This window comes from Telmatherina bonti (genome assembly GCF_933228915.1).
Source record: "Telmatherina bonti genome assembly, chromosome: 20".
NCBI lineage: Eukaryota > Metazoa > Chordata > Actinopteri > Atheriniformes > Telmatherinidae > Telmatherina > Telmatherina bonti.
In genome coordinates, this window is record NC_136618.1 from 13,745,361 (window position 1) to 13,764,415 (window position 19,055).

The 19,055-nt window shown below is 40.1% G+C and overlaps 1 protein-coding gene across 1 annotated transcript in view; it reads right to left on the reverse strand.

The window, feature by feature from the left end:
- tpk1 (thiamin pyrophosphokinase 1) overlaps positions 1–19,055 on the reverse strand; it is an 83,257-nt gene that overhangs the window by 45,900 nt on the left and 18,302 nt on the right. The window contains exons 3-4 of the mRNA XM_079259457.1: positions 18,364–18,433; positions 533–605 (exon numbers count right to left, since the gene is read on the reverse strand). Of these exons, the coding sequence (XP_079115583.1) occupies positions 533–605; positions 18,364–18,433 (143 nt within the window). The remainder of the gene's footprint in view (positions 1–532; positions 606–18,363; positions 18,434–19,055) is intronic.

A 19,055-nucleotide genomic window follows, 5' to 3' on the forward strand; every position in this document is an offset into this window, starting at 1 on the left:
TTCTGGCTAGTGAAACCCAACCAGATGAGTCTTTCTTTCTTTCTTCATTAAAATCTGTGACTTACTCTCAATTTCAAAGCATCTACATATGATGTCACCATGGGTAAATGAGTGTGTTATAAGAGAAAAGGCTGTAAACACTTCCATAAAGTTTCACAATGAAGGCATGTTTGCATGAATGTAGCTGTTTGAGATTTTGTGTTGACTGTCTTTAATGATAGGTTGAAAAGGAAAGAGAATAAGCTTATTTCTTAGTGCCTAATCTGCATCACCAGTTGAGCTGAAATCAGCTATTTCCAGTCACCAACCAAGCATCTGATTTATTCCTAGTGAATCTACACAGAAAGACTCAGCTATGGTACTTCTGTGCTAAGGTCATTTGGCTGCAGACTTTTTTTTTTTTTAATTCAGGTTTTAGATACCTCTTAGTATAGAAATAAAATATTTAGATTCATTTTGTTCATATTAGTCCCTCCTAAAGTGACATCAGGTCTACGTGTACACCTGTGGGTGCAAGTTTTGTTCCACTCACCTTGTCTGCATAGAAAGCTTTGACCTCGGCAGTAATGGAATCAAAATCTCCGCTGATATAGTCAGGGAGAAAGCTGGATGCAAGGACAGAGAGAGATGGTGAGTGACAGAGGGTTCGGGTTAAGATTGAAAGAGAGTGTGAGGTAGAGATAGAAGAAAGAAGGAGAAAGACGACATTGGGGCATGTGTCAGCTCTTTGATCTGTGCAGCGAGGGAGAAGAGTGACGCCGCTGGGGAAGACGAAGAGACATGGGAACTGACAGGGTGATCTTCTGTGGCGCTAAGCCTGGCCCCGTCACAATCACACTCACACGGTTGACTGCAGATACACATAGATTGATGGGAAAGCATGGTAAGCAAACACAGCTGCACACCAAAGCACAAGTTCATGTTTATGCTCTGATAATTAGGTACATATAGTCTGATAAACTCAAAGACATCAGCACAGCAGAGTAATTACAGGCTTTGGGGCAAATTTGCTCATTAGGCACAAGCAGTGTAATAAGTAGATCCCTGTCCCACATAAAAGAACACACACACACACACACACACACACACACACACACACACACACACACACACACACACACACACACAAACTTGCAAACAAACAGCACAATTAGAGTTGATAACATATTGACCACATCAGTTAACTCATTAGTGCAGTTTTCATCACAGGAAAATATCAGTTTGATAATTCAGCACACACCAATCAGCCAGGTGTCACACCAAGGACGCACATTTTTCTACAAGATCATTGCATTGATGCTGATACTGGTCAATGTAGGTCACTATGGGATCAAATCAGTGTGAGGCTTTGTTTACAGAGACAAAGACAATAACTGCTTGTAAAACTCACAAGCATGTAACTAGTTACTAGTATGAATTTGAGCCTAATTTTTATTCTCCAAGCTGAGCGGACAACTGAATCATGTACAGCGGAGTGGTGGTTTGTTGCCTCTTCCTTCATCAGAGGTCCTGAGACTGAAGTAGATTTCAAAGATAGAAGAGGCTTATGCTTTGTAAAAAGACAAATGTCACCACTAAAACTTCATAACATACATGATGGCTGAGTGACACGGCATAAAGTACATTATTTTCCATATGCAAAATCTTTATCCCAATATTTATGACATTATCATGTTTGCTACTACTGTCATTTTAAAAAATATATTTATAGCTACTGAAACATAAAAACTATAGTTAAAGTTAAACAGATGTTTGTACTGCAACCCCTTTCTGCCTTTATTTCATGCTTTTCAGATCATGTGATGGCTACAAACGATGGGACAAAAATGAACTGTTTGATTGTTGTAATGTAAGAGTTACATGCATTGGCCTGCACGTTCATGCTTTCTCCGTAGTGGGTGGGATTATAACTTTCTGAAGTGTGTTTCTGGTTTCTGAAAGTTGCAGTGGGTAGAAAAAAATCATAGATCACTGTCTGAAAAGTTTAATACATAATTTAAAACTGTGTTTCTGTTGGTATTTAATCACATTAATAAGATAATAGTTAACGGCTGGGGGCGAGGTGCTTGGGCAGTTTTATTTATTTATATATATATATATATATATATATATATATATATATATATATATATATATATATATATATATATATATATATATATATATATGTAAGGATTAAACAACGAGGAAGCGTGCATTAGACCATTCTAAGGCACGACGCGGAGTGGGAACACCACGACGCGCAGCGGAGTGCATTAGACCATTCCGCGGAGTGCCTTAGAATGGTCTAATGCACGCTTCCGAGTTGTTTAATCCGCTTATACCTTGGTCCCACAAACTGTAAACACTAAAAGAAATAATTTATAATTGCTGTAAACTCGCTAAATGTGGTTAAACATAGGAACTACTTTTTGTTAGTTTTTGTGTCTTAGCAACCGTTGTCAAGAGAAATAGAATGCCATGCGCCATAAATAATATTTATTCACACCACACACTTCAAAAACAACCACAGAAATAGCTAGTAGGGAACAATATTTGTAAATATATATATATCATACAAATTAAAAATTGGTTAATCTGCACAGGGGTTGGTAAATTAAAACTAAGTTGAATTAGATTCATTACAAATTACGCACTATTTTAAACCAAAATTTTTAACCAAAGAACAATAGGCTATCAAAACATTTAATAAACAGGCCTATTGAAAATTAAAATAATAATAATAATAATAATAATAAATAATGTATTAGGCTAATAAAACAATTTCAGTACAGAGAGTGGATCGGCAAACTGCGTGATGCGTAATTATGCATTGCGCATGCTTCAAACAAAATTTAACTGAATGTTCCCGTTGATTGTGCAATTATTAAAACACACTGGCGCCTTTTCCTCGCTGGATTTTTTCTTTGGCAGGGATGCTGCTGAGTCTTTTGTTGAGCCCGTAGACAGAATTTCGTGTTCTCTTCATCTTTTTCATTTTCAATCTTGTTGAGTTCTTCTGATGTTACCTGCTTGTAACGTTGCCTAGCTTGTTCTTTTATTGTTTCCTCTTCTTCCCAGTCATCATATGTTTTGTTTGGTCCAAAAATGTTAAAATTGACCTCAAAATCCACATTTCAGCGTCTTCTGTTATTATGTTATGGTCAGCCGTTGAAGCGTGTGTGACGCGTTGCTATGGTGACGCGCACGGCGGAGGACTACGTTGGTGATTAAACTTGCCGAACTAACTGTGCGTTTAGACCAATCTAATGCACGCCAGTTGACATTGGAATTCTCACTGACCATGGTATAAATATATATATATATATATATATATATATATATATATATATATATATATATATATATATATATATGTGTATGCAGACTAAAGCAACTAGATGCAAGTTCACTGGTATTTTCTTTGAATACAACATTACAAAATACTGATCAGCACAATCATCCCAACCACTTCAAACATCTGTTAAAAACATGATGAGCAAACATCCACTGCAAATTGGAAGTGACTGCATTTGGACACTTTTAAAATATCAATATTGCCAAAATACAAGACAGAATAAGGTTCAGAAGCTACCATTTCAGGATGTGAACAAATGTTTGTAAAATCAACTTGCACAGAAGTGTTGCATCTAATTCCCCTAACTCTCCCATGACGGTTGACTCATAAATAACTTTCTCACTGACAACAGGCCCATTGATCACAAAAATAAACTAATAGCAGCTAACTTTATATACAGGAAAGAAACACAGCATCATTATATGTAATTAAGACTTTCAAAGCTGTAAATTAAACCACACAGAAGGTTTGGGAGTTTTAGAGCATTCAGGCTTTGCATTCTGAAATAAATCTTCCTGTGTATTTCATTCAGCTAAATACCACTGTGTTTTGAGGCAACTTAATATCCCAAGGTGTGGGAATTAATATCTTTTGCATATATTACTAAAAAGAAAAGAAAAAAAAATCTACCAGTGACTACTGAATAGAACATTCTGTCAAAAGAAGCCGATAAGTCTCTGTTTATTCATTTCCTGTGTGTTTGTGTGTAAGGGATGAGACCATGCAGGGATACAGTTGCTGCTATCTGGAGGCATTAACAGGTCTGACATTACGATTTTATGGTTGGCTGGGTATTTGTGTTTGTGTACGTTTATTTGTGTGTGCTCCCCAGAAAGCCGCAAGGGCTATGTTCCGGTCGGTTGAGGAAAGAGATACATAAGGCTTATTCTCTCTTCTCCCCTCCTGTGTCTTCCCATTTACACCAACAAGATACACCAAACAAACAGAACTGGAGTTGTATGTAATCTCCTGCTGCATGCATGTGCAAACACATACATATATACACACCACAAGCATGATTACAGACAAATAAGCAACTACACCTAAGCGGAAGAAACACAAAAACGTGACATATATTCAAAATGAAAGTGTGATCACATAGATTTGTATAATACACAGCTACACACACCCACTGGTATAATTTGCCCTCTTTCTTTTATAAAACAGGACACCACAATTGCATCTCCATTCAGATATAACCTTCATGTGACAAATGGGACAAGATGCGTCTCAGGGCTTGATCAGCACACACGCGCCTAGAAACACACATCTTTGTGACCTGCATGCATAGCACACTCGGCTCAGAGTAATTGACTGAGCGTGATTCTAAATTCTGCGTTTGTGTCTGTGTGTACGGGCGTAAATGCTGTTTTGTGAATGTGTTTGTGTGTCTGCTTGTTGTGTGTCTGACAGTCTTCACTTCAACATTAATATTAACTGACACTTTAATTTGGATGGGAAATAGAGCATTTTACTACCAGTTTGTCTGTGCACCGGTGGCGGGGATGGCGGTGTGACCTTTGCCAGTGTGTGCGTGTGCATGTAAGTGTGTATGCGTTTGTCTATCAGACTGCTCCTCTCTTTCTCTCTTCATACTCTTGCTTCCTGGCATTTTCCACACTCTTCCTCGCACCCCCTCCCCTACACTTTCTCCTTCACTCTCTTCATCCCTTAAAGCGCCGTCTTTTCTTTTTATCTTGCAGCATCATTAAGACACAATGAAAGATTCATTTCCTATAAGCTCTTATACTTTCTTAATTTTTATTACTAGCATTGTTTTCATTCGCTTAAGCTAAACCAAATTTTTTGCTGCTTTTTTTTTTTTTTTTTAACATTTTAAAACCCTCCTCCATTTTTTTTCTACTTTCCAAGCACTTGAAGAGATGCAGCTCTGATTACGTCTCTCATCCCTCTCCTCTCCTAATCAGAGAGCAGAGAAGACAATGAATAGCTGGAGGAAAGATTTTGGATAACATCATTACAGCTTATGCACATAAACAACCTCAAGCAAAACACTTTGACAAGTTTAGCTTTCTGACTCATATGAGCTGATGTGAACTGGCAACAGAGACAATTGAGAAAATGCAACATATTTGGTCCTTTGTCCAAATGCAGTCTTGTGCGGTCATGCAAATAATGACGAATTAATGCTTTTGATTATGCTAACAAGTCTCCTTTCTCTCACTGGCATCTTTTTCTTCCTTTTCTCGGTGAGGATGGCTGGCTATGGCTGCCTTTAAACCCTATTAGCTCCTCAACACGCTGCCGTATTTTCGTCCACTGGAGGTGCATTTCAAGTATCTAAATACTCTCCATGGCGGCGGAGAAAAGATTTCCAGATAATGGGGGAAGAGAGAGGACACAAGGAAGAATAAGTTAGCATAATGAGGAGGGCTCCATATGTGGCCGTGCCACAACATTTCTTAGTAAGGACAGGTGGGGTGAACAGAATAACGTCAAAACTGTGACTACTGTTATTTCACTATTTAACCACAATGTTGTAGTTGCACAAACTTAACCAAGCCTGAATGACCTCTTTTTATTCACTTATCCAGATAAACAAGATCCGAGATAAGTGAGGAGCCACTGAGTTGTAGCATTTAACCTACTCAAAGACTACATCTCCAAAATATATCAATAACAGCGACATTTATATGTTGACAAATTAAACATTCCATCTCATGAACAAGCAGAATATATACTAACCAAAGTAAACACTTTCATACCAGCCTTTCCAACTTGAATCCTAGTCTGTTTGCTTGGAAAGTCCATTTTGTTTGGGGTATTGTGGATGCAAATGAGACGACTAAGTCAGATCAGATGTCAGACTTGGGAGAAAGATTATCTGAGTTTCTGTGATTCCTCAGATGGATTGAAAGACAACGCGAATCAAATCATTTTGTTTTTGTCACAAAAATGCTAATTTAAGTGTTGTGTTTAATTATATTGGCACAAAACTTAGTCTTCAATGGACTGATAGTTGCTTGATGTACTTCAGCCAATAGGAAGCTTTCCAATTGTAGTCAGGTGCAGGGCTTAGCACTGTGGCCTCACAGCAAGAAGGTTGCTAGTTCGATTCTTCCATGTGGAGTTTGCATGTTCTCCCTGTGTATGCGTGGGTTCTCTCTGGGTACTCCGGCTTCCTCCCATCGTCCAAGGACATGCATGTTAGGTTAATAGGTTTCTCTAAATTGTCCCTAGCAGTGAGTGTGAGTGTTGTTTGTCTTTGTGTTGGGTCTGTAATGAGCAGTTAAGAAAATGACTGACTGATAATTGTAGCCGTACAGTGAACTGGAGGCACTTTTTCTGACTTTTATCACATTTAAAACCTGAGAAAGTATCCAACAACAACAGTCACATCTGTCTTTTGTTCATATCTTCAAAGTACAACTCATAATGCCATCCTGTAAAGTACTTTCCCTACAATAGACAAGAGGGAATACTTATCAGTTTTTCCACAATGGAGCACACATCATTCATAAATTAAATTATACAGTTATAACTTTACTTTTGCATTGGAAAACAGCTCTGATTTCAACCAAAACTGATTTTTCATGGTTACATCTAACTATAAAATTAAACAAGTGCAATATAAGCAGTTATTTACTGGTTGGGTTTAGGCTGTAAAATAACTTGGTTTAGGTTTGAGAATGATCATGCGAGGAATAAATGCATTAATCTTTAAGGACTTTATTTTTATTCTTTACAGGTTACCATTGGAGGTCACATTTTCTTTACAGATAATCAGAGTTTTTTCTCCCTACATGAATATGCACCAAATGGAATAAGGACAGAAAACCCGACTACAGTAGCTTGTACCCACACTAACTAGTCCTGATCTTTGTGTGTTGCAAACAATCCAACATCTTGGAAAAAGACAAAATAGATGTAGCCTATAATGTGAGTCCAATCCAATCACATATCTATTGGAACCAATCTATGACAGAATAACTAACCCATAAAGATCCAGCCCATGTAAAAATGACCAAGTCCGATTCGTTGAAGTATTTATTTGTCCCTTTAACAAAATGTATAATAAAAAAAAAAAACTAATCCTTTTAGAGATATTTACTATTATATGACCATGTTTATTACTGAGTCAAAACTTTAGTGGTGTAATCTTCTGCTCTTTGGTGTCCCATTAAGGGGAAGAAGACAACAATCTTATTGTGTTCCACAGGATTTTGAGTAAAGCTTGTACCATAAAGTGATGCCAAATATCTCAGAAACTGTATGTATCATTTAAGTCACACTGGGTTGTTATGGGTTAAGCTATGTAAAATTAACTGAAGATGAAAATTTAAAAGATGATTCTTTTAACACTTATGTTGCACAGAGGTGTATGCACTTCTGTTGTATAAAGGTAAACTGTTAGATTGTAAAAGTGGGTTGAATTAGTGTGTGGTCTGTGTAAGTGCCTTGTTCCGTAATAAGTGGCACTACAAAAGCAGGCATGAAAAACAACCAATCAGTATTAAACAGACCTCTAATTATCCCTCTGCAATAAAGATTGTAATTATTAAAATCTCAGGTCTAATGACTGTTAGCTCACATGCATGCTGATGTTCTAGTGACTTTAACACGCATATCTTTATACTGACTGAAATACAATCAGGATCCCACAAAAAGACACCCTCCCCTTTCACATGATAGACTGCATGATTGTGTGTGAATGTGTGATCCAACAGTGTCTAATCCCCCAATTAATCAGCTTGAAGCTTGTAGGCCTCTAATAAGCAGATACCATCAATATTCCACACACCTCCGACAGCCAAGTGCACCAAGTTTATTAAGTCTCTGTATTACTCTTAGGGCTACTAGCTGTACTAGTGAGATTTAAGGTGGATGAGGGAAAAGAGAAATAATTGGAATTTTAATTATCCACAATTGCTACATTTCACTACAGTAACCTTAACAAAACTAGCATAGTGTGTTATATAATACTGGAAGAGTAATGCCCACATTTTAAATGGCAAACCCCAGTTCCCCTTGCTCATCAACTTAGCTAAATGTGCCCATTTTCAAAACACAGCAATAAAGCCAGAAATTTTTTAATAACAATACAAAATAAACTCCATTTGCAAAGCAGCAGAGGAGCATGTGAAGAGAGGCAGAGATATAAACCGGCTGAGTTCGATGACTGTGAATTTTCACCTTATCAAGCTTAAATGTGCAATCATCATGAAGAAAAAGCAAAAAGATACTACATTCACCACATTATCATTCGAATAAATCTTCAATGAACACATCTGAATGCATCATAGTCTTTTTAAAACACCAGCCACCACAACACACACATATACAGGTGTCTGCTGATCAGGTTCACGTGAAAAAAGAAAAAAAATGGGAATGTCTGCGATATCGGTCGAATGACAAATAATATAGAAAGGCTGTCACAGATTTATCTTTACCTCTAGGTCTTATAAAATAAGAAGTCTTGGTGTTGACAACTTAATTTGCTGAGTGTGACAGCATTATCTCCTCCAAACCAGGGTACATATACAATAATATGCTGACACAACTATGCTCTGAAAGTCTCCTCCGCATATCCTCACGCTCAGTCAAACACCGACACAATCACATTAGCTCTATCGGCATCTGCCTCAAACTGCACACACACACAAGGCTGCAAATGTTATAAACTCTGCTCGTACACAATTATCCCTTCCCACGTTCAGCAACGTTCCCATCCCTGCTCATCCTTCTTATCTTCTCAGAGGATTTGATTAGATGCACAAATTAGACAAACTATAATTTTCATTTGAAACAGGGAAGTTACTGAGATGGATTTATACGAGGGCTAGAGGGTGTCGGCTCACATTAAAAGGATGGGTAAAAAAAAGAAAAGCAAAGAGAAGAGCGAATGAAAGTACATTTTCCTCGGGTTTGGCAGCATTCCCTGTATGAAGGTAGAGATTATCCATTGCTGATTGTCGCTCTGGTCCTGCTCAAAATGTCAATTATCATTGTTAATCTGTTCTTGTCTTTCTTTTTAGATTTAATCACAACCTGGTTGAAAACATCTGCTATTGTCCTTAAATGAATAAAATGCATGCCTACTTATGCACCATATGGACAGGGAAGAGGTGTAGAATAATAATTATCAGCAATGATAATAAATTCACACTTGAACTTGAATAACAATCTCTGAGCCGTGAACGAGTGCTCCAGCATTTCACCTGGTGAGGCTCAACCATCTGATGTCAAGTTACTGTCATTTTCGACCAGGATCTGTCCTGTGTCGAATACATGTTTTTCAGGATCACCTTCTGTTACCTTAGTAATATTGCTAAGTCTGTGATGGACTGGCATCCTGTCCAGTATGTACCCTGCCTCCCAGCTAATGATTGCTGGGATAGGCTCCAGCTCCCCGCGACCTTTGATGGGACTAAGCAGTGGATGGATATTGCTAAGTTGCTAAGTACATCTCAGAGCGATGTAGAAAACTAGTGCAAGCATTTTTTTTAACTTAAAGATTGGACTATTGTCAATTCTTATTGCACTCCCTCCTTAAAACCAAAGCACAGCATGGAAACATGAAAACAAGCTTTTAATTCTGCACTGAAGATTCTGATGAGAATTAGACAAGGAGGTCGTATCTATTCAAGTTTAGCGTCTCTTCATTGCCTGCCTGTAAAATCCAGGTTCCACTGTTAAATGTGCAGTAAAGACCAATAATTTTCTTGTAGTGTTTCCTGAGAAGGTTAAGGTTTCAGAATAGTGCTACTTTAAAAAAAAGAAAAAAGAAAAGTCAAACTCAACTGAAAGTAGTGCTGAGCAATCTGCTTAAAACAAATCTCACAGGATTTTTTGGCTATCTCCCGATATATCCTGTGATATATCTTGGTTCTCTACAGTTATTTCTCTCCAGTCATTTGGCAGAAGCTTTTATCCAAAGCGACTTACATGTGATAAGTGATCAATTTCTCATAGCAATCAACCTAACACGCGTGTGGGAGGAGAGAACCTGTGTATACACGGGAAGGACATGCAAACTCTATACAAAAACACAAACTCCGCTGTTCAAACCTCCCCCCAGCACCACCGTGCTGCCATATTCATGTTTTAAAATGACCTTTATAACAATGTTGAAATGTTTAATTAAGCATTATCATAAATAAATAAGACATCAGTAGGGTTTAGGTAAACTCATTTTAGATAAAACAAATCAGCAAGACATTAAATTTAGCAAACTTTTTACTTTGAATCAAGGACCTACCCTAGTCAGATTTTCACAAAAACTAGAGGCTCCCTCAACAATAAATTAGGGCCCCCAGCTCCTCATCAGCACCCTCTGTCTACACCAAAACTAATTGATTTTTTAAAGTCATAACTTTTGTATTTCTTATTTCATTATTTTAGAGTCTAATATTATTATTATTATTATTTAGTTTATTTTTACTTTGCACCAGGTCACAACAGAAGTCATTTAAAGTTACCTTTCCTCTGGAATTATGACATGTTATTACTATGTACTATGTACATGTACTACACGTACATGCAGGTGAGCTACACTCCCACCAGCTGACAGAGATGTTGCAGCGTCCCCCTAAAAAACAGATTAAAAAAAAAATTTGAGTATTTAAATGCACCAGGGGTAGAAAATACTTCCTCTCCTGCAGGGAATAGTTGGAGAAGAAGAAGCAGGGGGAGGAGTTTTCTTATGTGTTTGAGGAGCTAAACTATGAAGTAAATTACATGTAGATGCTTAAAACGCTGCTGTAACAGTTTGCACTCGACGTTTGCGATACAGCCATTTTATAACATGAAGAACTTCTCCAGATACATCAAGTATACTCAATATATCGCCCACCCCTAGAATATATACAGAGGAAAAAAATGTGTATCTGCCACGCTAATGGGTTCAGTTATGTAACTTCAGCATAATTCATGTGAAAGAAAAAAAAAACAGCCTTTAACAAATAAGTGACTCAGTAGAAGCAACTATTGAGCAGAGTGCAGTCGGGCTTTAATGTCAGTTGAATATATCATCAAAGAAAATAAATATTTGGAATATATTTAGGTTTAAAGACAGTAAAGACATAAAGAATACATACCTGTCAACAGAAACACAGGTAACACATAATAACTACTGCATAATATGAGTAAGTGTTTTTCTTATATAAAGTAAAAGAGGCCATTTAAATAAATAAATTAAAAAAGTCAGAGATACAGGCTTCATCTGGATCAAAAAAACACAGCACCGCATTTCTTCTAACATGCCACACAGTGAAGTGGAATCACTGTCACTTGGCTCATGGTGAAAGGCAGAAAGCCTTAACCTGAAGCACCGGCTCCACTCTACATCCTTAATGTCTGCCATTAAGGCTGTTTTGACAGAAAATTATGTGGCACCTTTCTTTTAACTGTGTGAAGCCGTCCACCCACTCTGTTCTGGTGACAGCGCCAGAGACTTTGGAGGTGGCTGGCAGAACTTCTTTTTCAATCTTAATTATTTTTTTATGGATGTACAGAGTTGCAAGAAAAACACGCAAACAAATACACTCTTGTCTGTCTGCACTTCTTTTACTAATGCCATTACTTCTTCTAAAAAGCCTGGCATTATTAAAGACTGAAAAAGTTGTTATTGCTGTAAACAGTTGTAAACAGTTTGACCATAAAAATGCCTTCTTGGACACAGTCTCCCTTCTGATAAAATATGCAGAAGGATACATCTGTGAGAAATCTGACAAACCTCCATTTTTAATTGACAAATGTTAAAAATAAGCACATATTTTTATTTGTTCTTTAAAACTCGAAACTGAATTTTGTAAGACTCAGCAACAGCTAATGACCCAATTACAGTGGCTGTAATTAGTTTAAAAAAAAAAAAAAAAGCAACTCCAAAGCCAGGGTTGGTTTATGTCTTTTCTGCTTCTGCACAGAAATAGCAATAAATAAAACATAACGATGATTATTTTCCATGCAAGTTGTCACTGATTAACATTTGTTTCTATATTTGAACTCAAAAGTAAAGGATGCTCTGCTCTGTGTATGCAGTTATGTTAATTTAGTTTTTCTTTAATTCATCTTCATGCTGCTTATCCGGGATCGGGTCGCAGGGGCAGCAGCCTAAGCAGGGAAGCCCAGACTTCCCTCTCCCCAGCCACATTTGCCAACTCTGCATCCCGAGGTGTTCCCAGGCCAGCCGAGATATAATCCCCCCAACGTGTCCTGGGTCTTCCCCGGGGTCTCCTCCCAGAGGGACGTGCCCTGAACACCTCACCAGTGAGGTGTCCAGGAGGCATCCTGACCAGATGCCCGAGCCACCTCAACTGGTTCCTCTCGATGCGAAGGAGCAGCGGCTCTACTCTGAGCCCCTCCCGGATGACCGAGCTCCTCAACCTATCTCTAAGGGAGAGCCCGGCTACCCTGCAGAGGAAACTCATTTCAGCCGCCTGTATACGAGATCTCGTTCTTTCTGTCACGACCCACAGCTCATGACCATAGGTGAGGATAGAAACGTAGATCGACTGGTAAATCGAGAGCTTCGCCTTCTGGCTCAGCTCCTTCTTCACCACGACAGCCCGGTGCAGAGTCCGCATTACTGCAGACGCTGCGCCGTCGATCTAGCGCTCCATCCTTCCTTCACCTGTGAACAAGACCCCGAGATATTTAAACTCTTCCACTTGAGGCAGGACCTCACTCCCAACCCGGAGAGGGCAATCCACCCTATTCTGGCTGAGGACCATGGTCTCAGATTTGGAGGTGCTGATTCTCATCCCAGCCGCTTCACACTCGGCCATGAATGGCTCAAGTAAGAGCTGAAGATAATGACCAGATGAAGCCAACAGGACCACGTCATCTGGAAAAAGCAGGGACCCAATCCTGAGGCCACCAAGTCGGATCCCCTCAACACCTCGGCTGCGCCTAGAAATTCTGTCCATATAAGTTATGAACAGAATCAGTGATAAAGGGCAGCCTTGGCGGAGTCCAACCCTCACCGGAAACGAATCCGACTTACTACCGGCAATGCGGACCAAGCTCTGTCACCTGTCATACAGGGACCGGACAGCTCATACAAGAGGGTTCGGTACCCCATAATTCCGGAGTACCCCCCACAGGAGCCCCGGGGGACACGGTCTAACGCCTTCTCCAGGTCCACGAAGCACATGTAGACTGGTTGGGCAAACTCCCACGCCTTCTCCAGGACCTCAAAGAGGGTATAGAGCTGGTCCACTGTTCCGCCACCAGAACAAAAACCACACTGCTCCTCCTCAATCCGAGATTTGACTATCCGGGGGACCCTCCTCTCCAGGACCCCTGAATAGACCTTACCAGGGAGGCTGAGGAGTGTGATTCCCCTGTAATTGGAACACACCCTCCTGTCCCCCTTCTTTATAAGGGGGACCACCACCTCAGTCTGCCAGTCCAGCAGCACTGTTCCTGATGTCCACGCGATGCTGCAGAGGCGTGTCAGCCAGGACAGCCCCACAGCATCCAGAGCCTTAGGGAACTCCGGGTGGATCTCATCCACCCCAGGGGCCTTGCCGCCAAGGAGCTTTTTGACCACCTCAGCGACTTCAGCCCCAGAGAAAGGAGAGTCCACCCCTGAGTCCCCCAGCTCTGCTTCCTCATCGGAAGACATGTTGGTAGGATTGAGGAGGTCTTCGAAGTATTCCCTCCACCGACCCACAACGTCCCGAGTTGACGTCAGCAGCTCCCCATCTACACTGTACACACTGTTGACGGAGCAACACTTCCCCCTCCTGAGCCGCAGGATGGTGGACTAGAATCGCCTCGAAACTGTCCAGAAGTCTTTCTCCATGGCCTCGCCGAACTCCTCCCATGCCTGAGTTTTTGCCTTGGTGACAGCTAAAGCCGCATGCCGCTTAGCCTGTCGGTACCCATCAGCTGCCTCCAGAGTCCCGCAGGCCAAGAAGGCCCAATAGGACTCCTTCTTCAGCTTGATGGCATCCCTCTCTGCTGGTGTCAACTAACAAGTCCTGGGATTACCGCCATGACAGTCACCAACAACCTTACAGCCACAGCTCCCGCTGGCCACTTCAACAATAGAGGCACGGAACACAGGCCTTTCAGACTCAATGTCCCCCACCTCACTCGGGACATGTTTGAAGCTCTGCTGAAGGTGGGAGTTGAAGCTCGCTCTGACGGGGGACTCAGCCAGACGTTCCCAGCAGATCCTCACAACGCGTTTGGTCCTGCCAGATCTGACCGGCTTCCTCCCCCACCATCTGAGCCAACTCACCACCAGGGAGTGATCAGTTGACAGCTCCGCCCCCCCCTCTTCACCCATGTGTCCAAGGCATGTGGCCTCAGGTCCAACGATGTGACTACAAAATTGATCATCGAACTGGGGTCCAGGGAATCCTGATGCCAGGTGTACATATGGACACTCTTATGTTGGAACATGGTGTTCGTTATGGACAATCCATGACGAGCACAGAAGTCCAATAACAAAACACCATTAGGGTTCGGGGGGGGGGGGGGGGGGACGGACGGACGACCAAGCCTCCCAATCACTCCTCTCCAGGTCTCACTGTCGTTGCCCACGTGAGCATTGAAGTCACCCAGCAGAATAATGGAGTCCCCAGAAGGAGCACCCTCCAACACTCCCTCCAAGGATTCCAGATAGGGTGGGTACTCTGAACTGCTGTTCGGTGCATAAACACAAACAACAGTCAGATCCTCTCCCCCCCACCCGAAGGCGGAGGGAAACTACCCTTTTGTCCACCGGGGCAAACCCCAACGTGCAAGCACCAAGCTTGGGGCTGATGAGAATGCCCACACCTGCTCAGCGCCTCTCACCATCAGCAACTCCAGAGTGGAAGAAAGTCCAGCCCCTCTCAAGGGTACTGGTTCCAGAGTCCAAGCCATGCATCAAGGTGAGTCCAACTATATCTAGTCGGAACCGCTGCACCTCACGCACAAGCTCAGGCTCCTTCCCCACCAGAGGGATGATGTTCCATGTCCCTAGAGCCAGCTTCTGCAGCCGGGGATCGGACTGCCAGGGTCCCCGCTCTTTGCTGCCGCCCAGCTCACACTGCACCCAACCCCTATGGCTCCTCCCGCAGATGGTAAACCCACAGAATTTTTTTTAATTCAGTACCTTAAAATAATTGGAAATAACTTTTTATTCCAAAGGAATCCTACATATAGTTATTAGATATTAATACACATATCTGAGGGAAAAAAGTGGGCTTGTAACCCAATCATGATGAGATTCTTTCCATATGTTCTTAGAGTTATATCTTTATTTGCAATGAGGAGAAAATTGTCCTGAAAGATGCAACAGTGTTAATTCTTCTCATCACCAGTTGTGTGACTAATGAACATACATTTGCTATTAGCTTAGCTACATGAATGGGTTAGTTAGCTTCCTCTCTGATGCTGTTTTGAAAATTTGAAAGAAAAAAAAAAAAAAGGACAATATGTTATTATTTTAATTGAATAATCTTGTTTTGCATTGTTTTGTTAACACCTAAATCTGCCAGTTTGAAGTGACAGTTGGGTAACATCTGACAACTTATGGTGAGAAACAGGGTTTTCCATCAATGTTACGGAAACTGAAAAGTTTTGGTAACATAACAGCTTTATTTCCCAATTTTTCAGCATTGACTGCTTTATGGATGTAATCCTAACATCACCAATTGGTCTAGTTCAGCATTTGGACAGTCATCATCAGGCTCGTCTGAAACCTTGAGTTTTTGAGAAAATGTGGATCTCACTGATACTTGTAAAAAATGACGTACGGTGTTGGATAGGATTTTCTGAGTCATAATGTAACCCTATAGAAAAGCATATCTTACTTAAACCCTGACACAATCACAGTAGCATATTAATATATTCTTTATGAAGATGATATTAAATTAATGTCTATCAAGCCAAAAGTAATTCCCGAAAGAATATTACAAATTCACATAATGGATGAAATGGCAGGACTTCCCCCTTGCTCTTATTAGACAGAATGCATGTTTAAGGCACTGCTGTACTAGATAAATGTATGCAATCAGTTTGATTTATCATTATTATATGTGTTATGAGTCTTACAGAGAGCAAATGTGTCAAAGCAGCAGATGTGATTTAAAGCTTGGTGATGGAACTTTTGTAGTGACATGAAACTTTGTAAAAATGTTAATGAAATGCCACTATCAGTAGTTTTATACAACTAATATAGTTTTAGCAAAAAATGTTTAATAACATACTTAACAGCTTAAGAAGTATTAGTCACAGGTGGGTCAAATCCATCTTGAATTGAAGTTACACATTTTACAGTCAGGCAGAAAAATGTACAACTAATAATGTTATTATGTGAGTTCAACTTAATCTGTGGGAAGAACTGCTTAGATTCAGATGAGTCAGAGCAGCCCCAAGCACTAAATTGTATTTCTAAATCCAAATAGCACAAATATATCCAAACACAAATTTAGTACAAGTTTGCCCATGTTTCTGTTACATCTTTACATTGATTTGAAGAATATTTCCCAAGCCATCTGCCTGTTTTTAGCTATTTTCTTATGCAGCTTTTCTCCTCTTGCGCATTTCTCCCATACAGTTCTTCTTTAATGCAAGATACAGTGGAGGTTGCAGCCCTTGTCTGCATCCACTGTTTTTTTAAGATCTCATAAAACTCAGCTTTGATTGATTACTGGCATCACTGCCTTCCTCCTCTCCTCTCCCTCTCTGTAGGCCATTAGTATGGTAATGCTGGGTTAAATACATCTTAACTTGTTGATTAATTTACATATCTCCTCCCATAGACATGCCCTCTCTTTTCTTTTCCCCCACTTCTTTACCCCCAACCCTGCATGTGTAATATATAACTTTTCAGTACAGCTGCTGCTAGTTTTGGCAGCAGTCAGTCTAAAAGGAGTGCTGTGCTGTCAGCTCCACTGTGCAGGCTGCTGACAGAGCAGGAATGGGGTCAGAGGATGAATCTGCTATGTCACACATACCAGATGCCTCTGCCACCAGGGGTAAAGCTCACAGTTGCATTGTGCATCTAAAAGAAAGACCCAACTTTTTTCTGTTTAAAAAATGCAATGAAAAGAAGCTCATCCATGTTAATAAAACACACCGCTTCAGTATCTTAATGTCATAATTGAAAATGATTGCTGTTGGTTAAGCAGTGATTGCTGTAATCGATAATAAATTCCACTGCTGTCATCCCAAAGCCTGCAATTTTCCACCTCCTACTGTTTATGAAAGTGATCAACTTTGATTATGTGCATTCAAAACAAATTGCTGTAATACCTAACTAACAGCATTTGTTGTAATTATCATTTTCTCCTTTTTTTCTGTGGATAGAATACAATCATTTTCACAGCAAATCTTGGATGCCACTATTTTCTTGGCTAAGAGCAACTTTTTCTCTGACATATAATATAGCTACTGCTGAAATAAAATTGATCAAATTTTATAGTTTTGTAGGAAAATCTTAGACAAAGTTAATAATTAAAACTTTTAACTTTTGTCTAACTGTCAAGAAAAGTAATTTTTTTTTTTTTATGGTACAAAAGTTAGTGGGCTCAAATGATGTCACTTTGCAAAATTGTCCTCACCTCTGATGACTACAGCTTCAAATAGTTGTTACATTGACAGAGTAGCACGAACATGCACACAGACACCCATAACATCCCATTCACACCCTGGTGAAATGCACACTGATGTGCACAGCACCCTGGGTGTTAATGTGAAAGTGCTGACACTTCAGGGACCGAATGATCCCCAGATCCATCTGTCATGACAGCAGTCGTCCATTAGCCACAAAAACATAAAAATAAAAATGTTGCTGCGGTTTGGAGACCTATGTTATTTTTATCAGAAACACAAACAGCTTGCAGACATAAGCAAGGCTCATCTTTTCTCCTGGAGCACTCACAAACACAACATACAACTAAATGCGATGTTTGTAGGTGCTAAATAGCCTATGAGACTGCAAATACATCAACTGCCAACACTAATCAATCCTCGCCCTCTAAATCACACGGAAACTGCACAAACAGAAGCTTCTCGTTCAAAACAGATAATTAGCGGATGCAAATGTGAACACAAGGCTGACTTACCAGTCACGATCTCCTGCAGTGAGGGTGTAAAGGTGATTGGCAGCTCCATCAGCGCATGCCCTCAAAAGAGCTAAAGACAGACAGGTATGCAGTACATTAGCCTGTGTACATCAGACAGAATAAGCTGAACACTTTACATCTGCTTACGTTTACTATAAAATAAGATACAGTTATTAAGGATATCATCTCCCAAATTGAGTCGACTTCACTGGTGCAGAGGTGAGTATAGGATGAATAAGTCATTATGATGCAATGACTCCTCTCTAAATGGATCACAAAACTTAAGTGCATAAGGTTGTGCGGTTAAACCCAGCACTTTGGACACCAACATCAGCTATCACATGGTTTGTGCATTAATAAATGCTTTAATCACAAGATAAAAACATACTAAGCTAGAATGAGGTCCAATTTAGTTGAAACACAAATGGTTTAAAATAAAAAAGTCCAATAGTCTGCTGTTTACATTTCCTGAAATGTTATTTATGTTCCACTTAATTGCATGCAAACTATTTGCAGATGCATGCTCTTCTGCTGCTTCTAATACATTCAAACTGAATAGGCAGCCAACTTTTTAAGCCCCCCTTTTGTGTTTGGAGCTGTTGCAATTCACATTGGGGAAAACTTCAAAGAATCAGATGAAGTTTTCTACTTGCACCTTGTTTAAAACAAACTAAAGTCTGCACCCAAAGAGA